Source organism: Suillus paluster (assembly GCF_016628075.1).
Source record: "Suillus paluster strain FC165 chromosome Unknown EDB91scaffold_38, whole genome shotgun sequence".
NCBI lineage: Eukaryota > Fungi > Basidiomycota > Agaricomycetes > Boletales > Suillaceae > Suillus > Suillus paluster.
This window is the reverse complement of record NW_024537598.1, coordinates 132060-159658: the sequence shown is the minus strand read 5'-3', so window position 1 is coordinate 159658 and position 27599 is coordinate 132060. Positions and strand designations below refer to the sequence as shown.

Here is a 27599-nt window from a genome sequence, read left to right as displayed (position 1 = left end):
AGGAATGATGGTGGCGGCCTCATGCCCTATAGGCTTTAATTATGTCATCGCCTGACGTCGAATTCGCGCAATGGCCTGCTCGTCGCGGGGGTGTGGATAAAGCCGGTGAAGTAAAGTCTCGCTGCTAGTATAAGAGTCCACTTGATGCTGAAAGCTTGAGCTCCTCAGGAGGTTTGCGGCCTGAAGTCGCGGTCGATGATTTGCAATTTATAGTAAACCTGGATTCAATATTAATTTACCCACCCCTTCTTTAGATAGGGCTACATTGTGATCGCTATCGCATGCCCCTCGCATGCCTGATTCTCAGGGTCTAGCAGCCCATGAGGTGAGAGGCTTGTGCGTGAAGAAAAGACGGGTCAGGCAAAGGATGAGGTGCATTCGAATGAGTCAGTGAAATAATAATACAGGGGGTTCTGAATTCGAAGCTTGAGCTTCTTCGAGTTTTTGTGTGAGCCGTTATCAGCGAAGTCGGTATGACACGTTCAACCTGGTCCAAAAAGGCAATATAAGTAGTAACTGAGATTACTGAATCAAGCAAGTTCAACACATATGGCCATAGTATCGGGTCTGTAAGTAGCGGGGTTCATGCAATTGGGCACTAGGCGTACAACACTAATGAGCGCCCATTTCCATAAGAATATAAATTCATCAGCACCTTTCCTCACGCCTGCAGCATGAACTGATTCCCAACGCTAACCGTCATGGCAGTCAAGACACTGAAAGCCGCCATCAACAGGGTGCGTCAAGATGACTCGAAGGACGTTCCTCTGGAAGACCTCAAGGACACAGCTTTGCCACCTGCAGTGCCTGCACCCCCGTAAGCTCTGTTCATGTTCTCTTTCCTACCTTGTATTCGCCGACTGATGCTCTTACTAGATATCGACATGCTGCACCGTCGGGACCATGGCCATGGATGGACGTTAATGCCGTCGATTTCAAGACCTCTCCAACTGTTGATATTGATCAATCCTGGCCGGGGTACCCTCAGAACCAGTTTGGGAACTGGACTCCAGATCAAGTGCGGCGCAGCCAGATGCTCGAAAAGTGTTCGAAGAATCAGTCTAGCGCCATTTACTGGATGGATGTACTTCACGACGGGAGTTTCATATCCCCAGATATAGCCCCAGATATGGGAGAAAATGGTCATACTACAGTAGTTACCAGTCAACGCGAGGATGACTTTTGGAATATGTTACAAGGGGAGGTGAGTCTCATTTTGTGCTGGTATGCTGGTTGGGGCGTCATATGGGATTTGCAGCGACCAAAGAATATCCGTGTGCGATCGTTATTCGTGGATGACTTAACGTCACCTGTCTTACGCATGCTTGGGACAAAGTGTGTGGCGTCTTTTACTCATCTATTCGCTCTGAGGTCTCGTACATAGATACAACATCGAGCCATTCTTTTTTACGTCTTCCATTAATTGGATACCCTCACGATATCAGGAAGCGCCTATCCATGGAGAAGGAGACCGTATGTCCAAACCTTCCATTTTGAGTTGCATGCTGATGCGCGCGACAGACATCACTATTACCCTGCCATTTATACGAGCGATGCCGGGATCTCGACCACCATCCGCGCCTCCAACACCATCCGATCATGCGCCACACAATGATACACCACCACAATCCGCAGGTAAGCGGCCCATCACCTGTCGTAGTCGCCCTGTTCACCTCCGACAGGTACCAAAATCAACACCCAGGCTCATTATCCTATGGGCGGTATGTACATCGATGTTCTTACATTCACGCTCTAACATTCCTCAGATCAGATGCTCGTGATCGACCTCCTCGCAATCCACATGGTCCGCGGTGTAAACACGAACACCATTATCTCCTACCATCCCGATTCTGCATGGCGCCGAACTTCCGCGAAGCACCTCCACTCGCTCATGCAGCTGGTGGGGGGTAGTGTGTACTGGCAGAAAATATTCAGCAAGTCCGATGACCCGACCTTCGTGTTCCTCGCGATTTTGTGGTATGCGCTGTATGCATGGGATGAGTCCTTTGAGTTGCTAGACAACCATGTCAGTGAACTGGTATGTAGCCTCGTGCAGAGTGGAAGTGATGTTGCTCAAGCACATTTAGGAATCACAAGTGCTGGAAGATCATGCGCTCACTCGCGAGCTTCATATCCTCCAAGCGCATCTTCTGCACTATCAAGCGCTCCTTCATAGCTTTGAGGTATCAGTAACATTTATCGAGAAGACCCAGAATCCGGCCATGGAGTCCAGTGTCTTTTCTGACGAACAGCGCGTAGAGTCGAATGGACTTATGAAGAGGGAGTGCGAGAACCTCATCGGCGAAATAGATCGTCTTGAGAAGCGACGCATGATGATGAGCAGCCGACTGAAGAATGCGACGGACCTTGCTTTTGCGAGTGTTAATCTCGAGGACAGCAAGCAGACGCGGACGCTGACAGAGGCGACGGTCAAGGACTCGGCGGCCATGAAACAGGTATCCTTCTTTCGTCAAACCGAAGTGGTTTACCAGACACTGACAAACTGCTTTTCTGAGATCTCGTACCTTACGATGATCTTCCTACCGGCAAGCTTATTAGCCGTAAGCATGTAGGTCTTTAGTGCGAAACCTGTCTGACCACCTATGTCCTCAGTCCGTCTTTGGGATGAACGTCGCAGAGATCAATCCAGGAACTTTAGGGACAATCCCTCACTACGTCGAGACCACTATTTCGCTCACGCTCCTCACAGTTTATATCGTCGTCACGCTTCAGACGCATAGCTCATTCCACAAGAAAAATGCTACGTTCTTGCAGCGTGCAGCGTGGCCGGTTCTTCTTCTCGGGAGGATTTTGTTCGAGCTATCGGCCGGGGCCAAGAATGCAAGCGCGAGAACGGTGGATGACAAGGTGTGATGAGATTGATAATGGATTCACGACATACCTATATACATACACTATTCCAAGTTATGATTCGCTGTAATGACTACTGACGCCGTTTGTTATCGCTGTACTGTTCCCACATATTTTTGAAAGATCTCACTGGCTGTGTCGTCTGCTCGCGTATACAATGACTATACATTCCATCGATAAGCTTACGCTGTACTTTCGAAGACTTTCGAGCCCCAGATCTGAATCTGCCCTGAGTCGAGCTCAAGTCTAATCCATAATCTCAAAAGACACCATGGCCACTCCGTCAGATGCCAAACCAACCTACATTTACAAGCTGATACCTTCATCAGCAGCCCCACCAGATGCTCTCCCCGATCAACTCCCCGTGAGCGACCTCGACCAGAAATCCGGCTTCATCCACCTCTCCACCGCACTCCAAGTCCCCAACACCCTCAAATTCTTCTTCAAAGACGACGTCAGAGTTTACGTCCTCCGTATCCCGTACGATCCTGTCGATAAGCACATCAAGTGGGAGGACCCAAAGGCTGAGGTGTGTGGTCCACGCGGAGGGGAGGGCATGTTTCCGCATCTCTACAATGAGTTTAAGCTGGGAAAGGACGAGGTGGAGAGCGTGCAGTCTTGGGAGAACGGGCCTGATGGGTGGGACTCGGCCCTGCAGGCAGCGGAAGCATGGCTCGCTTACTGACCATGATGATATGTGAGTTCTTCTGTGTATCGTTGCAATGTAGCGATGAGCTGAAACTTGAAAGCGAGGCAGTGTCCACGAAATTATGCATGTACCGTAGACCTTCAACAGGCTGCAGGTTGAACGAAAAGATCCGATACAGATACACACTACAAATGAACACATCGTGTCTTTACACGCATTCACTTCACGGAGGAGAATATAATTAAACACTGTCTTGCTCTGGCCAGCTGGTCGCTCAGCGTTGGTTCCCCATGTTGCGTCCAATACAGTCCTTGAGAATGCCAATCATGGGAAATGTTCGTCACTGTGGCTATTAGTAGTACGAGAGTGACAGCCTGTAGGCCTACCTCACCTTCTGACAGTGAATGTCTTACGTTATAGTGATGGCTGCCGAATTCAAAACTATGTCCCATCGATGATGTGATACGCAATTGAAGTTCTCCTTCTCCGTTTCCTCGTGAAGTCCGTGAAATTGTGCATAGGGACCATCCCTGCTTCAAAGACCTTCAAGAAGCTGTATATGGCGCAAACAAAGGCAATTTAATCCAGATATAAATCAAGTATGAAAGTTAAACCAACTTCACGGCATGTCATGCTATTAGTATTTACCCTTCTGCTTCCGACTCTGCCTTCGCCGAGTTAACAGAAGACAACTGAATACTATCCTGTTCTGGCCTAGCTATTCGCCCAAAGTTGGTCCCATCTGTTGTGTCCGATACACTCCATGTGAATGCTATAGACGTACGTGCTGTAGCACTTCGGATCGACCACTCGCGTGTTATTGCCCGCCCCCGTGCTACACGGGTGATAATGAGCAATTGAGCAATGCCCTATTTCAACAAAATGCTAGTGTCAGAGACGTAAGTAATTCAGGTTCTTGTCTGCTTACCTGGACATTGTTAACAGACAGGAAAAATAGATTGAAAACACCCTCAGAATGCAAAGCAGAGGAAACTATAAGGATAATGCAGAAGGTGGTGTATAACATGGCGGACTCGATGAGCATGAGGATGACGGTATCGTAGGTGCTAGAATCATAGTGGGCCATGAGCTGCTTCATCTGGCCTCGCATGATGAGCAAACGATTCGTCACGAGAATCGTATAAATCATAGTGAACCCTACTTCCATGCAGAGGTAGAGAAGCTTGGTGTTGATTTTGAAAAATACGGTCCCGGTGCTCGCCTGGATCAGGATGAGAATAGACAATGCTGCAAGATGTCAGTGATTGCTGTCGCTTGGTAAATGATAAACCACACCAAACATGGCAAGATAGAGTGTGATCATCGGGATCATCACGGGTCTTGCCCGATCCCAGATCACAGAGCATCGGTGAAGCTAAGCATTGAAAGTATTAGGTTTGCACCTGTTCATATGGCGAATTATATAGCTCACAAGTAGGGCTTGCATAAACCACGCCATGATGTAATAACTAAACTAGACGTCAATGCTAGAGGAGGTGGACGGGAAGGGCACTTACGTGGAAAGTGTCACAATGTTGATGCGATAATTCATTGCGTTCTCGATTAGCGCGAGCGGACCACCAGGCGCATCGCGAAGGTCTATCCAAATCATCTCGGTATATCTCATGTTCGTAGCTACATCTATCGTTCCTAGTACGAACGTGATGACGATGTAAACAAGAAGCGCGCGACGGTTGTGTGCAATTTTCCCGCCATATCGAGGTCGCTGCACGAGAGCAGTTGCGGCTTGTACTGTAAGGAGAAAGAACACGCCTATTGCAGACCCAGTACATAAGTTATCTTCCGAAATATTGTATGACAACCGAAAACACACCATAAGATACACCCCCTAATAACATTCCATCGAGACGAGATCGTTCAAGCCACAAATTTGTATCTGGAGTGTCGGATGGCATGACCAAATTTGGTCACTGACGGAAAGATACCGAGAGTCTGAGAGGCAGACGCCCTGTTCAACTTGAAGTTACACCAAGAGGATGATGAGGAGACTGCTGGGGGAAAGGCAGAGGTTATATGGATAAGTTGGAATAGAAATCGAACAGAGAGTCGAGACGCATCATGTCGGGGATGCGGTGCGCTGGCAGAAGTAATCACCCTTTTGCGTTGGTAATAGGTCCATCAGGTACATCCAACCCGGCCCTCGGACAACACTATAAATTTTTTGGAACCTTTGCTGGGCGCTTCATAGTGTACATTCTGCATCTTAAAGGACTTCACGCTCAAGCACTGATAACTGCTGTAGGATGAACCGCAGTCGTATTCTTATAATCGAACTTATGAATAATGCATGGAGTGGAAGTTTATACTTGCCAACGGTTCAGCTCCGAGGAAAATGTTGTACCGCTGTGATGGTTTGCGGAGTGCACTGTTGAAACAGTTTGTTGTCCTTTTGTGTTCTCCGAGTTGGCACAGATGACCTATTCATGGAGATCTTCATCGATGAATTCGAAACCTGATACCCATTTTGGGAACCCGTCAGTGATAGTCTTGGCTTGGAGGGTGCAATTCACGATTCTCGGATACCTTTTGTCGTGACCCCGCAACATCGACTCATGATAGTCTGTCTCACCCCGAGACATGCTGTATAGTAAACGTGGAAGATTCCGTTCAGGTATAAATCAAGTATAAGGATAGACCAACTTCACACCATGTCATGCTCTACACATCTACTTCTGCCGCCTTCGTAGAAGCAAAACACAGTTGAACAATGTCCTGCTGTGGCATAGCTATTAGTTCATCGTTGATTCCAACTGTTGCGTTCGACACAGTTCCTGAGAATACTAGTGTCGTAGGTGCTGCAGTAATTTGAGTCGACCACTCGCGTGTCACTGCCCGCCCTCGTGCAACACGAATGATGATGAACAATTGGGCAATGCCCTGGCAACAAAAAACAACATCAGAGACGCAGGTAGCTCAGGTGTTGTCTGCTTACCTGGACTTGGCCAATAGACAGGAAGCATAGAGTAGAGACACCATTAGAATGCAGAGCAAAGGCAACTATAAAAATAATAGCGAAGACAGAGTATAACACGGCGGACTCGATGACCATGAGGACGATGGTAGCATAGGTATTAGAATCATACTGAGCTAGGACGTGCCTCATCTGGCTTCGCATGGCAAGTAAACGATTCGCCACGAGAATGGTATAAATTACAGTAAGTCCCACCTCCATGCAGAGGTAGGCAAGCAAGAAGTTGATATTGTAAAGTACAGCACCGGTGCTCGCCTTGATTTGTACGAGAATAGACATTACTGCCCAAGATGTTAGTGACTAGTATTGTTGCTGGCAAATGGTAAACTTCCACCGATCATGGCAATATAGAGTGTGATCATCGGGATCACCACGGATCTTGCCCAATTCCATATCACAAAACATCGGTGAAGCTAAGGATATAAGGCATCAGGCTCGCACCACTTCCATATGACGGATTGTTCGGCTCACAAGTAGAGCTTGCATAAACCACTCCTGGATGTGACCACTAAGGGAGATGAAATGTCAACACTAGTCGGGAGATGTGTGGCAAAGGCTGCTTACGTGGAAAGAGCCACAACATTAATACTATAAGCCATTTCGTTTTCGATTAGCGTAAGCGGACCGCCAGGCGTATCACGAAGATCTATCCAAATCATCTCCGTATATCTTGCATTCGCAGCAAAGCTTATCGTCTCCAGCACGAACGTGATGAAGATGTAAAAAAGAAGCACGCGACGATGGCCCGCAATTTTACCCCCATATCGAGGCCGCTGCATAAGAGCGATCCAGGCTTGGACTGTAAGGAGAAAGTATATGCCTATTTCGATATATATGTCAACTTCCGAATTGTGTATGTTGACCGAAAACACACCGTAAGATACACCCGCTAACACCATTCCATCAAGACGAGATCGTTCAAGCCACAGTTCTGTCTGTGGGTTGTAGGATGACATGACCCAAGTTTGGTCACTAACAAAGTGAGCGGAAGTTAGGGACGATAGCCAACGCGGCCGATCCACTAGGAAGTGGAGGTAACCAAGAGGATAGTTAGAGACAAGTGTGGAAGAAGCAGTTATATGGATAACTCAGAATAGAGTTTCCACCTGGGAGACAGACGATCTGTATCGTGCGACAGGATGCGACAGCAATGAGCATCATGTTTAGCGACAGCGAGAATTAGTGACCCTTTTATATGTCAATGAGTAATAGGAATCCAGCTATTAATATTCTTCCCACCTCTTCGCTTTATTACAGTAGAACCTAGGGTATAATAGTTACAAGTATGCAAATCGATAAACGCCTGTCGACTCACGATAAATCAACCCTGTCTCTTTCCCACAACAAGTTGGAAGTACACTTGTAGTACCTCCAGATTTCCATCTGAGAGTGAAGCATTTTTGTCTTCTGTGGCCAATACCTTTCCTTGAGCTCGTAACCGTGCAAAGCTGGTAGTCTTTCTCGAATCTCAACCGTCCCTGCTTCATATAAAGACTTTCAACAGGCTACAGCGCAAATAAATAAGATCACACTAAGAAGTATAAATTTAAACTAACTTGACATCATTTCATGTTATACACTTTAGACTACCTCCGCCGCCTTCGCGGAAGCAGAACACCTCCCAACAATGTCCTGCTCTGGTCCTAGCTATCCGTTCCTCGTTTGATTTTTCTGTTGTGTCCGATACCGACCTTGAGAATGCTATGGTCGTGGGTGCTGCGGCAACTGAGCTTGACCATTCGGGTGTAACCGCTCGAGCCTCGCCCCCGTGCAACGCGAAGGATGATGAATAATTGGGCAATTCCCTGGGTCAAGAAAAAACCATCAGCGACGCCGGTAACTCAAGTTTTGTTTGCTTACCTGTACAGAGCCGATGGACAGGAAGCATAGAGTGGAGACACTGTTCAAATGCAGAGCAAAGGCAACGATTAAAATAATGGCGAAGACAGAGTATAACCCGTCGGACTCGACGACCATTAGGACGACGGTAGCATAGGTGCTAGAATCATATTGGGCCATGACCTGCTTCATCTGTCTTCGCATGGCAAGCAAACGATGCGCCACGAGGATGCTATAAATTGCAGTGACCCCCACTTGGATGCAAAGGTTGGCAAGTATGATGTTGATGTTGTAAAATACGGCACCGATGCTCGCCTGGATCAGGCTGAAAATGGACAGTCCTGCTTCAAGACGTCAGTCGATACTGTCGCTTGGTAAATGATGAACGTCACCGATCATGGCAACATAGAGTGTGATCATTCGGGATCATCACCCATCTTGCCCAATTACGTATCACAAAACATCGGTGAAGCTAGGTGTATGGTGCGTCAGGCTTGCACCGACTTCTGTATGGCGAATTGTTCGGCTCACGAGCAGACCTTGCATAAACCGTTCCTGGATGTGAGAGGGCCGCCAGGTATGTCACGAAGGTCTATCCAAATCACCTCCGTATATTTTGCGTTCGAAGCGAAGGCTACCGTCCCCAATACGAGCGTGACAAAGACGTACAAAAGAAGCGCGTGACGATGGTCCGCAACTTTACGTTCATATCAAGGCCGCTGCATAAGAGCGATTCAGGTTTGTACTGTGAGGAGAAAGAATACGCCTATTGCGGTATATAAGCTAACTTCCGAATTGTGTTTATTGACAGGGAACACACCGTAGGACACACCACCTAACATCATTCCGTCGAGACAAGATCGTTCAAGCCACAGATCTGTCTGTGGGGTGTAGGATCACATGACTCCTAATTTGGTGGTGAGGGGAGGTTGAGGATGACGCTGAGACACGATTGGCCGGGGCTGCCTGTCCACTAGTAAGTAGTGGGGATAACCAAGAGGATGGTGAGACACGAGTGAGGAAGTGGCAGTTATGTGGAGAACCTGCAATAGAGTTTCCACCAGGGCGATAGAGGCATCTGTGACAGACTGCGACAGGCCATCGACAGCGGGTATCAGTGACCCTGTTATGCGAATGATAGGAACTCGCATGTTCTTCCCACCTCTTACTTTCTTACAGCAACATGCAAATCGGTAGTTCCTATAAAAAGTACTTAGCATCAATTTTGTTTCATAACAGTGTTCTTTCCCACAACATTTGAGATATATTAGAAGTACAGTACCTGTTGGTTTAGAATTCCATCCTAGAATGAAGCGTTTCCCCCTGTGGCCTTGGCCACAACACTGATAGACTGTCTCAACCCCATCCATGCCTCACACAAAGACCTTCAGCAGGCTGTAGCGTAATAAATAAGATTACATTCAGGTATAAATCAAGCATACTTTACTTTATTATGCCATGCTATACACACCTACACTTCCGCTGCCTTCGCGGAAATAGAATACGTCTGAACAACGTCCTGCTCTGGCCCAGCCATCTGTTCCTCGTTTGGTTTCTCTGCCGTGTCCGATACAGTCCCTGCAAATAATATAGCCGTAGGTACAGCAGTAGCTCGGCTTGGCCATTCGTGTGTAACTGCCCGCCCCCGTGCGACGCGAAGGATGATAAATAACTGGGCGATGCCCTGATGCAAAAATAAAATATTATCAGAGACGCAGGTAACTCAGGTGGTTGTCTGCTTACCTGCACTGAGGCAATAGACAGGTAGCATATAGTAGTGATACCGTTCAAATGCAGAGCAAAGGCAATTATGAAAATAATAGCGAAGACAGAATATAACCCGGCGGACTCGACGACCATGAGGACGATGGTATCATAGGTACTAGAATCATATTGGGCCATGGCCCGCTTCATCTGTTTTCGCATAGCGAGTAAACGATGCACCACGAGGGTGGTATAAATCACAGTGATCCCCACTTGGATGCAAAGGTAGGCAGTTATGACGTTGATTTGGTAATATACGGTACCAGTGCTCCCCTGGATCAGGCTCGAGATAGACACCACTGCTCAAGATGTCAGTGATTGCTGTCACTTGATAAATGATGAACTTCACCGATCATGGCAATATAGAGTGTGATCATCGGGATCATCACCCGTCTTGTCCAATTCCATATCACAAAACATCGGTGAAGCTAAGTATATAAGGCATCAGGCTTGCACCGATTCCCACATGACGAACTGTTCGACTCACGAGCAGAGCTTGCATAAACCACTCCTGGACTTGACCACTAGACGAGACATGAGACGTTAACATTAGTCTGGAGATGTACGAGCAAAATGGCTAACCAACAAATCGCCAGAACGTTGATACGATACTTCATTTCGTCTTCGATCAGAGCTGCTGGGCCACCAGGTGCATCGCGAAGGTCTATCCAAATCATCTCTGTAAATTTTGTGTTCGCAGCGAAGCATACCGTCCCCAATACGAAAGTGATGAAGATGTAAAAAAGAAGCGCGGAACGATGGTCCGCAATTTTAACCCCATATCGAGGCCGCTGCATGAGAGCGATCCCGGCTAGTACTGTGAGGAGAAAGAATATGCCTACCATGATTACGGTATATATGTCAACTTCCGAACTGTGTATGTTGACCAAAAACATACCGTAAGATACACCCGCTAGCACCATTCCATCAAGACGAGATCGTTCAAGCCACAGATTTGTCTGTGGGGTGTATGATACCATAGCCCCAAGTTTGGTCACTGACGAGGTGAGGGGAGGTTGGGGACGACACTGAGAATCGATTGACCGGGGTTACTTATTCACTGGGAAGCGGTGGAGGTAACTAGAGAGATAGTGAGGTCGAGTGGAGAAGCTCCAGTTATATAGAGAATCCAGAATAGAGTTTCTACCATGGAGACACAGACATCTACGACAGTTGCAACGACCCGTACGTCGTGACAGTAGGTATTAAGAACCCTTTTACGTGAGTGATAAGCTCTTTCCCACAAACATTGAGGTCGGTTAGATGTACATTACCTCGCAACGTTGTTAGTCTGTCACAACCCCGTCCCTGCTTCACACAAAGTTTCAAGACCTTCAACAGGCTGCGGCGAAAACAAAGAAGATGACATTCAGGTATAAATCAAGTATAAAGTTCAAACAACTTTACATCATGTCATGCCACACACGTCTACTTCTGCCGTCTTCACGGAAGTAGAATACGTCTGAACAACGTCCTGCTCTGGCCTGACTATTCGTTCATCGTTTAAATATTCTGTTGTGTCCGATACGGTGCCTGAGAGCACTATAGTCGTAGGTGCTGCAGCAACTCTACTCGACCATTCGTGTGTAACTGCCCGCCCCCGTGCAACGCGAAGGATGATGAATAATTGGGCAATTCCCTGGGTCAAGAAAAAACCATTAGCGACGCAGGTAACTCAGATTTTGTTTACTTACCTGCGCTTGGCCAATAGACAGGAAGCACACAGTAGTGATACCGTTCAAATGCAGAGCAAAGGCAACTATGAATATAACAGCGAAGATAGAGTATGGAATGGCAGACTCGACAACCATGAGAATGACGGTATTATAGGTGTTAGAATCATATTGGGCCATGACCTGTTTTATCTGGCTTCGCATGACGAGCAAACGATTTACCACGAGAATGGTATAAATCACGGTGAGCCCCACTTGGATGCAGAGGTAGGCAAGCTCGATGTTAATATTATAAAATACGGTACCGGCGCTCGCCTCCACCTGGACGATAACAGACAATGCTGCTCAAGATGTCAGTTACTCTGTCGCTTGATAAATGAAGAACTTCACCGATCATGGCAACATAAAGTGTGATCATCGGCATCATCACCCATCTTGCCCAATTCCATATCACGAAACATCGGTAAAGCTAAGTATATAGGGCATCAAGCTTGCACCATTTCCTTACGACAAATGATTCGGCTCACCAGCAGAGCTTGCATAAACCACTCCTGGATGTGACCACTAGACGAGACGTCAATAATTGAGATCTGAAAGTGGATGGGCAACCGTTCTTACGAGGAAAGCGCCAGAATATTTAGACGATTGTTCATTTCGTTCTCGATTAGCGCGAGTGGACCACCAGGCGCATTACGAAGATCTATCCAAATCATCTCCGTGTATCTTGCGTTCGCAGCAAAACTTATTGTCCCACATACGAACGTGATAAAGACGTAGAAAAGAAGCACGCGACGATGACTTGGAATTGTTCCCCCATATTGAGGCTGCTGCATGAGAGCAATCCAGGACTGTACTGTAAGGAGAAAGAATACGCCTATTGTAGTACATAAGTCGACTTTCGAATTGTGTATTTCGATAGAAATCGCACCGTAGGATACACCCCCTAACACCATTCCATTGAGGCGAGATCGTTCGAGCCACAGATTTGTTTGTGGTTTGTAGGACGTCATCACCCTAAATGTGGTCGCTGATGAGGAGAGGTTGGGGAAGACACTGAGACACAAGTGGCAGAGGTGAACTGTGGTGGAGATAACCAAGAAGATAGTTAGAGACGAATGGGGAGGAAGCAGCGGTTATATGGAAAACTCGGAAAAGCGCTCCACCAGGGAGACAGACCCATCATATGACCATCAGGTTGGGGATGTTGCAGCCAGTGCAAACCCTTTTACAGAGTAATAGTTGTCAGGCACATCGTCCCCGCCCTCTCAGACGGTCAGACCATGATCAATGTACCACATAATACCATAGCTGTGCAAATTTAACAGATCTTTACAGAGCGTCCACGCTGCATCCTATAAGTGCCGATAGCTATTGGATCAGCCTTGCAGTGAGACGGTCTAGAAGGCTACAGTATCGCAGATTGAATGCTAAATGCTGATGGCAGTGGTGCGAATTGTTGGATATCATCTTGACAGCTTTACAGTGACAGGCAATTCCTAGTACGGATGTATATGTCAGAGGAAACAGGGGAAGATGCAGGGCGACAAAAGATCTTAAGAGGTTGACAATGACAGAGATATGAAAATTTTGACCCGTGGGATGAACGTTGGATCGACCCCTCAGGGAGGCTGGAGTCAGTGTTGACACCGTGTAATTATCAAACTTCGATTGAACTTGGAGCTTGGAGTTTGTATTTGCTTCTGGCTATTGGTTGGGGCAGCCCAAACGATATCCGTATGTACACGACTAGTCCTGCTCTATACCAACTTAATATACCCATCATATGCCTCGGTCAGCCTGCGCAGACTTGCTACATAGGACTTGCGCAAATAAAATATCCTTCAAGTCGAGTCGTCGAGCACGCCTTGCATACCAGTGACACGAATACAAAATATGGATGGTCTGACTTTTATTTAAAAGGGCCCTCAGATCTTCAGAGACGATCAAGTCGAGTGCTCTGTAATCTGGAAAGAATAAGAAGGGTTGAGATCATACGGAACAGGGTACAAATCCCCGTCTTCGAATTGCATGTCCCGCAGGTAATATTCAATGTTTATGGATTGCTTGCTGATATCCATTGTCACGAAACCATTCGCCGCTGAGAGAATGTTAATCCAGACCAATATGCGAGGAGTCAAGAACCATACCAGATAATGGATTCGCTCCCAAGAATTTTGCATACGGTCCGAGTGGAATACCGTAGTTGCAATCACCAGCTTGAGGGTAGCCCGCGGCGCCAGAGAGAATGAAGTTGGTGTCGTTAAAGTAATAATGCCCGAGGCAGTGGTCATGACCGTTCAAGACGATTCCGTGGTGCTGGACAGCAATCTCAACGAGAGGCGCGAGTTCGGTTTCGTTGGTGGCTGAAGACATGTAACCGTGGTGGAGCTGGAGGAACTTCCATGTAGCCGTGGACTGAGCAAAGGTGTTGGCTAGGAAGTTGATTTGCGTTTGTTGGTCTGCATAGCAGGCTTCTGTGTACGGGTTCACATATACAGAGGTGTTCTGGGAGATTCATCATCTGTCAGTCATCTGTTTTGCGTGGTAGCAAAATCTACAACCTTCTGATACGAGCTCAGGAAACAATCCGAATCCACGACGACAAAAGTAGCGGTCCAGTCTTTGCCTGTCAGGTCGTAAGTCCAATATGGAAGCCCTTGAGTTCCCTAACAGGGACGATCAGCAGATTTTACAAAAGGGCCAAATATTTCGAGCTTACAAAATTCCAGCGAGGGTCGTAAATGGGAGCAACTTTCGTCTGGAAGTCAACGCCGCTCTGTCCTTTTACAATGTCGTGATTTCCGAGACATTGATACCAAGGAGCAGTCTCAAAAACTCCTTGGCTGTACATGCCGACCCATGCTTCCTGGAAACGTTGTATACCCCCAGTAGTGAAATCAACACCACTATCATAAAAGTTGTCGCCAACAGAGACCTTTCAACAGTTCGAAATCAGCGATTCATTTGCAGCTATGCCAGAGCACGTACAAATGCAGTGCAGTTCTTCATCGCGCATACTTGTCCGATATATGAAGACGTGTCGACTTCGGAGGGCTTAGCTGCATTGTGGTGAAAGAGTAAGTTGACTCACCCTGCAAAGCGGTAGCATTGTTTATGTACAATATGTCTCCGGGATCACAATCGTTTAGGACCTCATTCGGAATAACGAGTCCAGCAGCCTGCAACTCCGGAAGCACTTCAAGGCAGAAATGTGGAGGACTCGGCGTCCATCCTGTCCAACCATAATCTACGATGTCGTTGTCAAGGTTAGGCTCCTGACAATCGGATATCATTACTCGCCCCCAATTACGCCCACCGTCAGGACTTCTGCGCCAACAGGAGCGATCGTAGACTTCTTGGTTCTCACATATTCTGCAAGGACCGTTTCCTGCAGGGCAAGAAGCGCTAAGAAAGACAAACGACTCCAGCTGGTCATGGCAAAAATGGAAGTTTACCGAAAGTCGGTTATAGGACGGGACCGTCTAGCGGGGTGACGAGTTTCGCGTTTATTGCTCATGATATAGACGCACTTTTAGCGCAGCCGGTTCACTCATCGATAACCGTGTACATCCGTTACCAAGCAGTGCACAGTGGAGATGTGCCAAACCGCGTGGATGATTGGCATCTGCCAGCCACAGATATAGTGCACCAGTGTAGTTCGAACCAATGGCTTGCGGTCGGGTAGGTTGTTCAACCACGTTCGATACGCCATGCCCCACAACGCCTGGGCGAGCCCGGGCCGCTACGCTTCTTGCAAGTCGTAAAGATGTAAAAAGAAGGAACGTGCAATTATGATGATGGTCATGCAGACAGGAACAGGACCTGAGCGGTGGGTAGTGAACCTGCATCATGTGGGCCTATGACGGTATATAGTGTAACCGAAGATGTGACATGAGGTAATTGTTACGATAAGTAGCCACAATAGCATGAACAAGGTGCGCTCATCGATATAGGCTGCGAATCGTCTATTTACAATTGGCAATGTTGATGAAGACCAGCATTATTCTTGCATCCTGTAAATGCCGCGGCGCAGGTTTTTGTGGAGGTCACTTGACGCAATAATTATCAACGGAACGGATTCCAGAAGCCCTCAGGCTGCCGCACGCTGCCAGTCAAGGGAAGCCTAAATCATAGCCTTTCATTCAAGTCTTACCTCGAAGTGCCACTGATGCCTGTGCCAGTAGTTGAGCTCATCACCTTTACCCCATCCGCAGCTTATGTGGCTGCGCCCAGTGTGTCCTTGCACGACTTCTTTGGCATTCTGGCGCAGACCAAAGGTCACATCGAGTGAGCAAGTGCGAAATTGAAAACAGTTCACGAATGCTCATACAAGAAGCTCATTCCACGGCCTGCAGGTTGAAGATTCAAGGCAAGGTCAGATTGTGATTCGTAAGTCGCCCTCGTACATGATACACATCTTCAGGCTTCATTAAATATTAATTGCCCCATCAGTCTGGGAGACACATCAGCACCATGTAGCCCTCCAGCAAAGCCCCCACTATCAGGCGCTCAGGGACGCCCTTTCGGTGGCAGTCGAGGGACAGCGCCAAATGGTCCATGTCCTAGTTCAACATGACTGTTCACAAGTGTTTACGGCGCCTCACGTCGGCATCGCAATTAACACAGTAAAGGAAGTGAAGAGCATGACATTGCTAAAGCGCCAGTTGGACATACTCGTGTCTCAGAGCTTTGACGAGGTGGTAGCCCACACCTGCGGAGAAGTGCTCGAGGATGACCAGAAGATCGTGTTGTTTGTTGGTTGGAAGTCACATGAAGTAAGTTTCAGCAAACGTGTTTTGATCCCAGGCTATTGTGCTGAAGATCCAAACCTCAAGCATCGTGAGAGCTTGAAACGGAACAAAGATCCCGAACTGGAGAAGCTGATCGGGAACATAAACCTTCTGGCAGACGTAAATGTCAGACATGTGGGGTTCAAGAAGTATTCAGCATAGGAGTCTTGTGGATGTTCACCAGAGTACATTGATGTTGTCTTGCAGATCGCATGGGCTAGCTCAGGTCTAATACTGAATCAATGGATCAGTATTTTTTATTTTAATGACGCCACATGAACTTCGATTGATGCCTTAACCAAATAAATGAACCCATGCGACTGCCCTCCTTGAGTTTTGTTATTGTCTGATTGGAGTGGAAACCACTGGATGGTGATAATGGGGACCGACTCTGAGCCTTCCAGGTCCCGTGGAGTCCAGGGGCAAAACAGACAAAAAATATGAGATGACACGCCAAGCTCAAGCTTGGAAGTTCAACCGGTCAACGTTTGTCGAACGTACGTTGAATCAGGGGTCGGGCCTCAGGTGACCCTCTTGCAAGTAACGGCACTCCAGTGTGTCCGCATCTTCACTCACAAGTTCAATGTCAAAGGAAATGCTTCGTTAACTAATAACAGCCGGTTGCTAATCGGCATCGTGCTTATTACTAATATGTAATAACATGTAAGCAATGAGTCAGTACAAGTCGTGAAAGAAAGCAACAAGTCTACATCTAAAAACGATGCGGTTCGTCTCATGATCGTTAAGTCATTATTCTGTGCGAGCTGATATAGATGAAGAAAGGTGTCTGATTTAGAGAGTCTGCCTACATATCTCCAATGGGCTGACTTCTGAGCGACTGTCGGAGGCCTGTAGGTCTCGTGACATATAAAAACGGCCACGCGAGCCGTCGCCAAAATCCAGTCCCTTGCTCGTGGAACGGCGAGTGAGTTTGGAATGCGACTACGAGCCATGCAGTGACCACGGTAAATGCAACAGAAACTATCGCGTAATGGCCGATGGTTTCCGTGGCACCGCCGATAATTTCCCTGACATTCATTCCAAACACCGACTGGAAGAAAGTAATTAAATGTATCGCTGAAAGAGTGAAATTAGGCATACCGCAATGAAGCTGGCAGGGAGGAAAATCATTGTCAGGTAGGAAATCTATCAAGGATTATTTAGGATCGTCAAGCCAATTGAGATGCCAACCTACCTGTTTCATAGCGGCTGAATCACGGACTGTTGCTTTCGTCAGTTCTTGCATCCGTCGACTATCAACAAAGTTCACAGTCGCTTTAGCCTGGACATTGAAATTAACGATCGTCGAATCTAGGATAGAAATGAAATAAACCAGGTCTATGATGTTTTTCAACTGAAAGCCCAGCCTGTCAATTTCCGAAAGTAGATTGTCGCATTCCTTCTGCATCAGTTTATGCGTGTCACTTCTTGCCTGCTCGGTGAATTCGTGGGACTCCAGAACAGGACTCGGGGTGCTCCTAACAAAATTCACAGATTTTCGGAAATCCTCGAGAAGTGAAGTATAATGGAAGAGTTGAGCCTGGATTGTGTGCAACTCAGTCGTGAGGTGGCTATCATTTGTCAATAGCACGTTTGTTTCCTGAATAATGGTATAATTAAGTGGTCAAACAACACAAGTGACGAAGAACCTTACCAGCCAGTTGATGTGGGTGTACAGATGGTCCAAGGATTCGTCCCAGGCGTAAAGTGCATACCAAAGGATGGCCAAGAAGACAAATGTTGGATCTTTGGACTGTTCGAATATCTTCTGCCAATATACGCTCTCTCCCACTTTGTGAACTAGACGTTTCAATTGCTCAGCGGTCGTCCTTTTCCAATGAGCACTTGGGTGGTAAGATATGATAGTACTGCCACTAGGCTCAGATGACCTTATCATATGCAGAGCGAGAAGGTCTTGAAGAAGATACTTTTCCACTGACGAGACGACTGAAAACTGTTTAAAAACCAACAACATCAACAGGAGGAGAGACTCTACCAGAGCGAAGAGGTAATGACTCCTGTGTGTCTATAGCTCCCTCACCGTCTGGTAAACGATCATGTTACGTCAAGTTTGCACAAGCGCTCAACAGACGCACCGGAAATGTGCTTGTTCTGCGAGGACGCTGCTGTCTTTTCCCATGGTGCCGTGCGTACGAACAAAAGCGTAACCGTAATGTCTGATGGCATTTTACAAGCGCCGTCGTGTAGACCATGAAGAGCACTTACGATCTCCTTTTTGCTTGTTAACTTCTTCTTGGTATCGAGAAGGAATCCAGTTTGATGAGGATGTGAAAAAGAATGGTTCTATGTTGTACCTATTTAAATTCAACCGACAGCACATGTAAGAATGAGTGGATCCCTAGCACCTTGTTCCTAGCATCTGAAGTACGGGGTGTTTCATATTGTCGACGAGCAACACCCTGAGACGAAGACCCGTCGGCTGTAGAGACAAAGGATTAACTTGCCTGCAACAACTTACGGCTATTCTTCACCTCGGTCTGCAACTGATCCCAAAGTTCACTTAAAGCGCGTTCATCGACATCAATAGGTGGATCGGTATCCTTAGCCGACTTGAATTTTCCAGTGTCAAGCACATCGACATAATAGATCCTGCATTTCTCTCGAGATTCCTTGGAGCAATTTTCGACCATCTTACACCGTGAAACTCGATCGGCGACCCAGTTTCCAAACAAGCTTTGAGGATATCCCCTCCACTCCGGAGGTTCCACTGACTGCCTTGATGGGGAAACAGGTTCCGTCTCTAAAGCGGTCTCCGACTCGAGGTCCATCCATGGCCAAGGTCCAGACGGGGCAGCATGTCGATATCTGGAAAGACATCCCAAACGTCCGGGCTCATGAGCATGTTTCGAAGAGGGTTGGCGCTTACATTGGTGCAGGTGTTTTGGGGGGTTTATTGCTGTGTGTTGTAGTTCCATGACCACTGTTGGCCCAATGACAGGTAGTCAGTGGGAAACGAGTGCGAGTAGATTGTCTGGTAGTCATGAGTAAAGGGAAAAGAAGGTAGTCCACCGAAGTTGCAGAAGTTTATCAGGCTGACGCCGTCGCTCGCTGAGTGCAGCCTAAGGCTATCCTTCACGTGCAGTCCAGGCACCGTCAATGAACGAGGCATTATATTGTATCCTATTGTAATATTAAATCGTACTTATCTGTCTCTGTCATGAGTTATGATTGATAGTGATGCGTACGGTAATAGCCAGGGTAACATCGTTAGTAAGTTGCCGTCGAAGTGCAACGCTTAGGTAATCCAGTGCAGGACCGTGATCAGCTCTTCTTCGGGAGGTGAATCGAATAGTCTATAGATCAACCCATTATCCAAAGCCCTTTAAGCGCCTCTGTCTCTATCATATTTCAATGGTAAAAACCGCTGTATGAGCCTCTCGCACATAATATCGATTGTCCGCGGCATGCAGCATGAACTTAGTAAGTCGGAAAAATCCTAAATCGTACCGCACGGCAATTCGCTTGCAACGGGAAACAGTGCATACACTGTGTATATCGGCATTTACAGTCCGCCTACTCCACAAGTGCTAGTGATCCTACATCCGTGTCTGCACGATCATTGGTGGCAGGATTCAGGCACTTGACGAGGATCAATACCAGTGTTCAACTATGGACGTTTGACAACCTCGTCATCAACCGCAACTTCCCCCGGGCCCCTCCTTGTCATTCAGCCAGTCGACTCCAATGTTAACACAGGAAGAGCAATTGCAACGGGATTTAGAGGAAAATAGGAGAGATGTTGTGCGAGAACTGCAGCACTGCGAAGAAGCAGCACTTCTTGATGCTGAACGCACAGCTGATATTGTTCGCTTTTGGGCGAGTCTCTCGCGAGTACGTACGCTGTTCAGTTGTTTTTCTACCTGTTTTTTTTGAATCAATGCATACACGAAAAGAGCACATTCCCGCTGTTTTTCCGCGTCGCAATGAATATCCTTCCCTGCGCAAGCTTCATCTATCCGTTTTGAACGTGTCTTCCGAGTTCTCTTCCAGCAAAGAGACGTGCACACTTCGGCGTGCCAATCTATCATCATCGGTGCTCGAGGCACTGCAAATCTTCAAGTTCTCTTACAAGCAGGACCGGCTGAATTCCACGTTGGATTTTATTGCTGAAGAACTGGATAGTATTTCGAGATCTGAGGCTGTGAGGGCCGAAGTGTATCTAATTTCCACTTCGATTCGCTTCACTTCGCGGCAATACTAAATGCCGTCACTAACACGGTAAAATCCGGTGGAGTGACAAAGGCAAATATATTTGGTCATCGTGGAGAATTCGATTTAGTAAGAATAACGGCACTCCGCTCCTATATATACCCCACAACCCGATCGAATACCAATCCATTGACACCATGCCTTCTACATTCACGCACGAATTCAACGCACACGCTTTCAAAGGCAAAGTTTCCTTCAGCACCGGTATATTCGTCAACGGCCAGTTCCAGGATGGATCAGACAACACCACTATCGAGTACGATCTACCCCTGTCTGCTGATCGCTTACTGATTTCAACAATTTCAGCGTGATCAACCCGAGTACGTTTTTTGACTTGATGATGCTCACGATCTTCCATGAACTCGACGAACAGCAACTGGAAAGGTGATAACTTCAGTGTCTGAGGGTACGGCCAAGGATGTCGACGTTGCCGTCGACGCTGCGCAGAAAGCCTACGACACCGTCTGGGGTCTCAATGCCCCTGGTACTCAGCGTAGTATATTGATGTCGAAACTTGCCGCCCTCATGCAGGAGAATGCAGACGAACTTGCTGCTCTCGAGGCATTGGACAATGGTCAGTATCTAGGCCATTCAGTAGGTATCTGAATCGTTGACCTGACCAATCATCGCCAGGCAAGACTTTCAATTGGGCAAAAAATGCCGACGTCGCTGGTTCCATCGATTGTATTCGCTACTACGCTGGTTGGGCCGACAAGATTTCTGGTCAAACACAAGAGGTCCGAAGCTTTTGAACAATCGGCTTTGTTTATACACTGACGATTTGGCAGACCACCATGGACAAGCTCACCTACACCCGCCACGAGCCAATCGGTGTCGTCGTAAGTACCCGTTTCTCAGCTGCGTCATCCTCTTATATACGCGTCATAGGGCCAAATCATCCCATGGAATTTCCCATGCACGTATATATCAACCGGTTGACGTGTTGGCACTCACTGTTCGGTCCGTAGTGCTCATGATGGCCTGGAAACTTGGCCCTGCTCTTGCATGCGGTAACACGATCGTTTTGAAACCCTCAGAATTCACACCCCTGACTGCAATTCGAATGTGCCACCTGATCAACGAGGCCGGCTTCCCACCCGGCGTCGTCAACGTCATCACAGGCTACGGACACACTGTCGGCAATGCCATCTCTTCACATATGCATGTCGATAAGGTCGCCTTCACCGGCTCAACCCTTGTCGGTCGTAAGATCATGGAGGCTGCTGCGAAGAGTAACCTCAAGAACGTCACCCTCGAACTTGGTGGAAAGAGTCCGAATATCATTTATGATGACGCAGACCTCGAACAGGCTGTCAACTGGGCTGCATTCGGTATTTTGTGAGTGTAGTTCGCTGTTGTCGCACGAATTATATTTATCATAACATCAGCTGGAACCACGGTCAGACGTGCTGCGCAGGTTCACGTATCTTCGTGCAAGAAGGCATCTATGACGAGTTCCTCAAGCGCTTCACTGAGAAGACTCGGTCACTCAAGGTCGGCGACCCCTTTGCCCCTGACACTTTCCAGGGTCCTCAGGTCTCAGAGGTTCAATTCAACGTACGTCGTAGAATGCTCCGAGAAGCATCCACATATCTAATGCACAATCCAGCGTATCATGTCTTACATCGAGTCCGGAAAGCAGGCTGGTGCCAAGGTTGAGGTTGGTGGGGAGCGTATTGGAACTGAGGGTTACTTCATCAAGCCCACCATCTTCACCAATGTCGACCCTTCGATGAAGATCGTCCAGGAGGAGATTTTCGGTCCCGTTGGTGTTGTCATCAAGTTCAAGGATGAGGAAGATGTGATCAAGCAGGCAAATGACACCGTCTACGGTCTTGCTGCTGCTGTTTTCACCCAGAACCTGAACCGTGCTATCAACACCGCGCACAAGCTTAAGGCTGGAACTGCATGGATTAACTGCGTTAATTCGTTGCACTCCAATGTGCCATTCGGTGGTTTCAAGCAGAGCGGTATCGGTCGTGAGCTTGGCGAGTACGCCCTCAATAAGTGAGTGTCGCTTCCATGGCATGTCAGCGCGGTCTCATCACTCCTCTCAGTTACACTGCTGTGAAGGCTGTTCACGTCAACCTCGGCCACAAGATGTGAGCTGGTGGTAACGGGATAGCAGTGTGGGTTTGACCCCAAAATTCGAGGAAATTGCACCGCAAGTGTACTATCTTGAACTTCTCATTTCTGTACTTCCATGTAACGATATGCAAATTTGGAATGTGTAATATTGGATTCTCATTAGCGGAAGAAATCAGGAAAGACTTCAGAGAACAAACAGTACCACACTCATACACGTAACTAAAGCTTGGGCCTTAATGGCAAGAACTGTGGTGATTCCTTGGACTTGGTCATCCCCGCTCGAAGTGCCTGCCCCAAGTCCTAGCATAGAAACATATAAATCGAAGTACAAGCAACCAAATAATTGATATACTAACCGCAGCTTGAAGTGCAGCTGAATTCCAAGTTGCCGTGTACTGCAGATTCTCTGCGACGCTACCACAAAAACAGTGAATTGGTCCAAAAACATATGCAAACGAAACTAATACCTGTGATCCCTGGCGTGCAAAAGGAGATGCTTCGTTCCCGTCACTGCTACAGGACTCTTCGAAGCGATGTCTTTGGCCAATTGCAGTGCTGCAGCCACGACTGCCTCCCTTCCACCTTCAACGACTCGGGAAACAAGACCAAGTTTCTCCGCGTCGTCGCTCGAGAACGTGCGTCCAGTATACGCCAGCTCACGAGCTAATGAATGATTACCCGTAATCTTCGGTAGATAAGCTAGCGTCCCAACGTCAGCCGCCAGCCCCATGTCGACTTCCTGATACACAGTAACGTTCATCAGACAAATGACTGAGGAACTGTGTGGCTAACGAGCCTTGATGGAGAATTTCGTATCAGATGCTGCATATCGCACGTCGCACGCGGAGATTATGTCTATCCCCATACCAATCACACTCCCATGCACTGCTGCTATGACGGGAATTGGGCACCGCTCGGGGGCTGCTACAGCTCGTTGGATGTCGAGGATGAGGTCGCGTGTCAGAAATGCGCGACGTGCAGGATCCATGGTCACGTCGTTGCTCCCGAGCTGCATGAATCCCTGGACTACTGACGATCAGCCATTCGCACAATTCAGTGGGATGTAACTCCTACAGTCGAGCCCTGCAGTGAAGTACTTGGGAAATGCGGACGAAAGGACGACCGCGCGGATGTCGTCCGGGTTGGTTGAAAGTGCGTCAAATGTACATCCGTACTCCTTCCAAAACCTGTATAATGTGATGTGAGTAGTTTCGGACGATTCAGAGCGACCTACTCTGTATTGAATGCGTTGACTGGCTTTCTGACGAGGAGCGAGCAGTGCTGTCAAAAGACGAGAGATTTGTGACGACTCGAAGACGTTACCTATTTAACTCCAATAACAATACATGAGGAACGGGATTGGAAATTTTGATGTACTTGCTCTTGAGACTGGTCATGTTGCAATTCAAGGCGTAGGTCAATCTCACATGTTATTTCAGGTGCCTCGTCACGGTGCCCGGGAAGTCGGGTAGATTTGTTTTCCAACTCCGCGAGCACAGCTGCCGCCACAACTTGAACTTTCAATGTCGTCCACTGGGTAGTTAACCTGTAGTTACCTATACAGTGGACACACCGTCCGCAAGTCCCAGCCTATCTGTCACAACCTTTGGTTCCTGTTCAACGGCAGGAACACGAGATCGCGAAGGGGTACGAAGGGCAGGTCCGAGAGGGGTTCCTACCAAGGGACGCGTACGAAGGTGCGGGAAAGGTATGAATGGGAAGTTGGCTATAGGTACTCATAGTCATGTACAGCAGCATGTATGGCCGATTCCAAGGACGGCTGCACTCGAAGGGGAGGTGAAATGCTTAGGTTCCCACGGCAAGTACGAAGCACTCAGAAGGTACTTAGGGAAAGGATAAGGAGAAGCTGAATATGCAGCAAACAATAGAAGCAGCCACGACCGATTTGGGCCAGGGCGGCAGTACTGGCGGATATCTTAGTCTATGGAAGGCGTAACCCAAATGTTACTTTAAGTTAACAGTGACAGGTAAGTGTTACCAAGGCTCACCCAAGGTAGGAGCTAACTATAAGTATCAAGGAAGCAGGTAAAGTCTATGCGACCTGAGGCATATGTCCGTGCTGGGCTCTAACCAGTCAGAACTTCGAAGCTCTTAAATCGACAATTAATCTAGTCTTCTCAAACCACGACACGTGCCTTCGTCAGAAAATTGATGTCAGTGTTTTTGCCATATCGCGCTGCCCTGTTCACTTTTTACCCGACCGGTACCGTCTCGCATCAAAGATCTCGCCAAGGAAGCGGTTCAGTAAGTGCATCCACGATGCAGAATCACTCGTTTGGAATGCCGGGTGGGTGTTCCCACATACTTCCTGCCCAATTGCTAACTTCCCTATGACCACTCGTCCCAGGCTCGTACGGCACACGCGCTACCTACACGAACCGGTAATATAAAGGACCTAAATTACGCCATGAAATCTGGAATTCAACACATCATTATGTCTTGGTGCAGACCGGACCATCAACGTGATTATTATATTCACTGATCCAACAGCACAAGTCCAGCTTTAATGCCGCATGATTCCTCTTTCATCCCATAAGCTCACCACTACAGAAACAGTACCGATCAGAAAATGATGGTTTAGAGATGAGTTCTATAACACCAACTTAGCGATAATCGGTACTTGGATCAAAGGTCCAGTTCACTATAAAGGCGACTTCATGCCTGACGGTTTAACGAGGCAATGAGCACCGTGATATTAATCGCTGTGACATGACCAAATCACCCACAAGCAACTCAAGCTTTGTGTCGATCATGTGCAGATCTTGTGCTATCGGGAGTGAATTTCTTGTACAGGAAGTATACAAGGGAGGTTTTCCGGCGAACATTCCCTGAGACACTCATGCGCGAGGCATTGCTGACTAGTAAGGCGCAAGTTGGGGTCGAACTTGAGGAGATCGGAGATACATTCGACAAGTCGGTGAGGTGTTTGCTTGTCGAATATCGTGTACATGTTTCTCGGTTCAGTCTGAATGATGACAAGGGTCAAATACTCTGCAAGCTCGGACGGACAACTAACTTGGGGAAATTGGAAAGCGAGACGCCTTGCCAACTCCAAGCCGTGGGACCATGGACCACCTCCATGATGTCTTCCGCGTTCATCCACGCCCCGATCCGCAGGGTCGCCAAGTACTTTGATGATTCTGTTGATCTGATCGACTTCTCCAGAACCAGGAAAGATGGGCTTCAAGTTCACCAGCTCGGCCATGATTGCCCCAAGGGCCCACATATCCACCGGCGTAGAATAGTCTCTCTGCTTGAGCAACACCTCAGGGGCGCGATACCACCGAGCTGAGACATACTCGGTGTAAGGTGGAGTGCTCGATATCTCCCTCGCAGAATCAAAATCTGCAATCTTGCAGATAACTGCAGCATCGGTCTTCTCAATGGCTTCTAGTTGCGGCTGTGAAAAGGGTGATCGATAATCGAAGAGCCCTGTTGTCGTAACGAGAACATTTTCAGGTTTCATATCGCGATGGAAATAGCCCGAAGAGTGCATATGATGCAGTCCAGCTGCCATCTGTTGAAAGATGCAAGACAAAAGGCCAGTGGCCAACGGCCGCCCCTTGCGGGCTTTCATGAATCGGTATAGGTTTCCTTCCATGGCTTCAAAAACGAAGTACAACTCCGAAGTTTCGCATGAAAGAAAGACATCATAAAGAGGAACGACGCATGGATGGGGGGTTAATGCACGGAGTGCCTATAGTCAATTTAACAGGAAGCCTAGGAATGTCAGAAGATTCACTGAACCTTGAGCTCTTTGAGACGCTGACACTCGTCCCAACCATCTTCCCACCTTCGCTTCAGTTTCTTCACGGCCACCAAACGCATACCTATCCGTTCTCCCCTCGCGGCACCATTTACATGAATCGCGGAGGGTGGTGGCACTTCGTGTGGTAGATTTCCATGCCAGTCACATAGGAAGACTGATCCAAAGGAGCCCTCGCCCAAATTCTTGATGACAACAAATGACCGCAGGGAGCCTGCACAAGTACACTGTCAGCATATGAAAGCTATCTTCATAAATGAGTGCCACTTGTTGTAGAATCGCCGAGAATGGGGTTTTTTGCATCGATGGACACATGAGGAATACCAGCAACAGAAATTAATCCTCCAGTATCACGCAGGTCTGCCGAGGTGGTACAAGGCAAGCCAAATCCTGAATGTTCCCGTCCGTATCCGTTGTTTTCCTCAGACGACATTGAGGTTTGTTCGAAGGGTTGTGAACACGCGGAAACGGCGTGTGGCCAAACACGCGGAGACGTAATGCAACTAGAGTGGAATTCATCCCCGGGCCTTGAAAGCTTGACCCATGACAGAACTTGAAGGTAGTCCAAGGGCAAGCGGACCGGACTTGTCCGGATGCGTTTTGTCTGGGTGCGTGTTAGCAGACTGGAGGTTACGAAAAGGTTGAAAGGTTGAGAATCGATTTTTTTTTCGTTATGTAGCGTAGAATTCGAATAGGTTAACGTTAAGTTAAGTTAATTTAGATCTCGGAGGGGCGAAAAAGTATCAAAAATCGACACCTCGTCCCCTGTAACACCCTGTCCCGAGAAGCATCACGTTCCGAGTCTTCCGATGGTTGACTCGGAGATGGTAGCATTCCAAATGCAGAGAGGTCAGCAGCCCGGATGGCGTCCCCTTATGTGCGAATGAGAAAAGGAAAAGACAAAGGAAGGCAGTAG

General features: G+C 47.8%; 14 protein-coding genes across 14 annotated transcripts; 4 read left to right on the top strand and 10 right to left on the bottom strand.

Moving 5' to 3' along the window:
* Window positions 1–636: 636 nt before the first annotated feature.
* EDB91DRAFT_1141995 (uncharacterized protein) lies at window positions 637–2938 on the top strand. Its single transcript, XM_041319033.1, has 8 exons — window positions 637–817; window positions 877–1204; window positions 1259–1335; window positions 1385–1473; window positions 1683–1721; window positions 1767–2038; window positions 2088–2480; window positions 2614–2938. Exons 1-8 carry the CDS (start codon window positions 702–704, stop codon window positions 2872–2874), a joined length of 1575 nt encoding a protein of 524 aa, XP_041175701.1. The 5' UTR covers window positions 637–701; the 3' UTR covers window positions 2875–2938.
* On the top strand, window positions 2902–3675 carry EDB91DRAFT_500832 (uncharacterized protein). The gene is made up of 2 exons (XM_041327486.1): window positions 2902–3568; window positions 3625–3675. Exon 1 carries the CDS (start codon window positions 3143–3145, stop codon window positions 3554–3556), a length of 414 nt encoding a protein of 137 aa, XP_041175700.1. The 5' UTR covers window positions 2902–3142; the 3' UTR covers window positions 3557–3568; window positions 3625–3675.
* A 489-nt stretch (window positions 3676–4164) lies between these two features.
* EDB91DRAFT_1249953 (uncharacterized protein) lies at window positions 4165–5436 on the bottom strand (the record flags this gene model as incomplete). The annotated part of the gene is made up of 6 exons (XM_041323162.1): window positions 4165–4389; window positions 4449–4768; window positions 4817–4895; window positions 4953–4989; window positions 5038–5293; window positions 5355–5436. The coding sequence occupies 6 exons, from the start codon at window positions 5434–5436 to the stop codon at window positions 4165–4167; spliced, it is 999 nt and encodes a 332-aa protein (XP_041175699.1).
* A 763-nt stretch (window positions 5437–6199) lies between these two features.
* EDB91DRAFT_1055555 (uncharacterized protein) lies at window positions 6200–7468 on the bottom strand (the record flags this gene model as incomplete). Its single annotated transcript, XM_041313929.1, has 6 exons — window positions 6200–6418; window positions 6474–6793; window positions 6847–6925; window positions 6984–7020; window positions 7077–7332; window positions 7387–7468. 6 exons carry the CDS (start codon window positions 7466–7468, stop codon window positions 6200–6202), a joined length of 993 nt encoding a protein of 330 aa, XP_041175698.1.
* Window positions 7469–8155: 687 nt separating this feature from the next.
* EDB91DRAFT_1249951 (uncharacterized protein) lies at window positions 8156–8771 on the bottom strand (the record flags this gene model as incomplete). The annotated part of the gene is made up of 3 exons (XM_041323161.1): window positions 8156–8317; window positions 8373–8692; window positions 8744–8771. 3 exons carry the CDS (start codon window positions 8769–8771, stop codon window positions 8156–8158), a joined length of 510 nt encoding a protein of 169 aa, XP_041175697.1.
* A 906-nt stretch (window positions 8772–9677) lies between these two features.
* EDB91DRAFT_500893 (uncharacterized protein) lies at window positions 9678–11442 on the bottom strand. The gene is made up of 7 exons (XM_041327487.1): window positions 11014–11442; window positions 10698–10953; window positions 10603–10639; window positions 10465–10543; window positions 10095–10414; window positions 9799–10035; window positions 9678–9746 (listed from the first exon to the last, which is right to left on the bottom strand). The coding sequence occupies exons 1-6, from the start codon at window positions 11093–11095 to the stop codon at window positions 9823–9825; spliced, it is 987 nt and encodes a 328-aa protein (XP_041175696.1). The 5' UTR covers window positions 11096–11442; the 3' UTR covers window positions 9678–9746; window positions 9799–9822.
* A 1-nt stretch (window position 11443) lies between these two features.
* Window positions 11444–12276, bottom strand: EDB91DRAFT_501020 (uncharacterized protein). Its single transcript, XM_041327488.1, has 2 exons — window positions 11810–12276; window positions 11444–11754 (listed from the first exon to the last, which is right to left on the bottom strand). Exons 1-2 carry the CDS (start codon window positions 11990–11992, stop codon window positions 11524–11526), a joined length of 414 nt encoding a protein of 137 aa, XP_041175695.1. The 5' UTR covers window positions 11993–12276; the 3' UTR covers window positions 11444–11523.
* On the bottom strand, window positions 12012–12977 carry EDB91DRAFT_500642 (uncharacterized protein). Its single transcript, XM_041327485.1, has 4 exons — window positions 12717–12977; window positions 12407–12662; window positions 12316–12352; window positions 12012–12257 (listed from the first exon to the last, which is right to left on the bottom strand). Exons 1-4 carry the CDS (start codon window positions 12796–12798, stop codon window positions 12078–12080), a joined length of 555 nt encoding a protein of 184 aa, XP_041175694.1. The 5' UTR covers window positions 12799–12977; the 3' UTR covers window positions 12012–12077.
* Window positions 12978–13668: 691 nt separating this feature from the next.
* EDB91DRAFT_500426 (putative tartrate-resistant acid phosphatase type 5 precursor) lies at window positions 13669–15430 on the bottom strand. Its single transcript, XM_041327484.1, has 8 exons — window positions 15319–15430; window positions 15089–15270; window positions 14880–15035; window positions 14777–14832; window positions 14508–14723; window positions 14350–14454; window positions 13936–14293; window positions 13669–13886 (listed from the first exon to the last, which is right to left on the bottom strand). The coding sequence occupies exons 2-8, from the start codon at window positions 15222–15224 to the stop codon at window positions 13732–13734; spliced, it is 1182 nt and encodes a 393-aa protein (XP_041175693.1). The 5' UTR covers window positions 15225–15270; window positions 15319–15430; the 3' UTR covers window positions 13669–13731.
* A 632-nt stretch (window positions 15431–16062) lies between these two features.
* EDB91DRAFT_1141963 (uncharacterized protein) lies at window positions 16063–16882 on the top strand. Its single transcript, XM_041319032.1, has 2 exons — window positions 16063–16563; window positions 16624–16882. The coding sequence occupies exons 1-2, from the start codon at window positions 16339–16341 to the stop codon at window positions 16738–16740; spliced, it is 342 nt and encodes a 113-aa protein (XP_041175692.1). The 5' UTR covers window positions 16063–16338; the 3' UTR covers window positions 16741–16882.
* Window positions 16883–17163: 281 nt separating this feature from the next.
* EDB91DRAFT_1348014 (cora-like Mg2+ transporter protein-domain-containing protein) lies at window positions 17164–19529 on the bottom strand. Its single transcript, XM_041325950.1, has 10 exons — window positions 19466–19529; window positions 19071–19404; window positions 18945–19018; window positions 18805–18893; window positions 18675–18755; window positions 18575–18622; window positions 18233–18525; window positions 17774–18178; window positions 17680–17724; window positions 17164–17629 (listed from the first exon to the last, which is right to left on the bottom strand). The coding sequence occupies exons 2-10, from the start codon at window positions 19365–19367 to the stop codon at window positions 17384–17386; spliced, it is 1578 nt and encodes a 525-aa protein (XP_041175691.1). The 5' UTR covers window positions 19368–19404; window positions 19466–19529; the 3' UTR covers window positions 17164–17383.
* Window positions 19530–20945: 1416 nt separating this feature from the next.
* Window positions 20946–22914, top strand: EDB91DRAFT_1055571 (aldehyde dehydrogenase domain-containing protein; the record flags this gene model as incomplete). Its single annotated transcript, XM_041313932.1, has 10 exons — window positions 20946–21064; window positions 21115–21128; window positions 21182–21382; window positions 21442–21545; window positions 21597–21647; window positions 21697–21742; window positions 21777–22146; window positions 22197–22365; window positions 22418–22815; window positions 22866–22914. The coding sequence occupies 10 exons, from the start codon at window positions 20946–20948 to the stop codon at window positions 22912–22914; spliced, it is 1521 nt and encodes a 506-aa protein (XP_041175690.1).
* A 201-nt stretch (window positions 22915–23115) lies between these two features.
* EDB91DRAFT_1055596 (Delta2-dienoyl-CoA-isomerase) lies at window positions 23116–24293 on the bottom strand (the record flags this gene model as incomplete). Its single annotated transcript, XM_041313934.1, has 7 exons — window positions 23116–23196; window positions 23253–23310; window positions 23364–23631; window positions 23689–23922; window positions 23971–24083; window positions 24131–24157; window positions 24220–24293. The coding sequence occupies 7 exons, from the start codon at window positions 24291–24293 to the stop codon at window positions 23116–23118; spliced, it is 855 nt and encodes a 284-aa protein (XP_041175689.1).
* Window positions 24294–25538: 1245 nt separating this feature from the next.
* EDB91DRAFT_500271 (kinase-like protein) lies at window positions 25539–27227 on the bottom strand. Its single transcript, XM_041327483.1, has 5 exons — window positions 26951–27227; window positions 26665–26897; window positions 25934–26614; window positions 25644–25882; window positions 25539–25578 (listed from the first exon to the last, which is right to left on the bottom strand). Exons 1-4 carry the CDS (start codon window positions 27114–27116, stop codon window positions 25685–25687), a joined length of 1278 nt encoding a protein of 425 aa, XP_041175688.1. The 5' UTR covers window positions 27117–27227; the 3' UTR covers window positions 25539–25578; window positions 25644–25684.
* Between the last annotated feature and the right edge of the window lie 372 nt (window positions 27228–27599).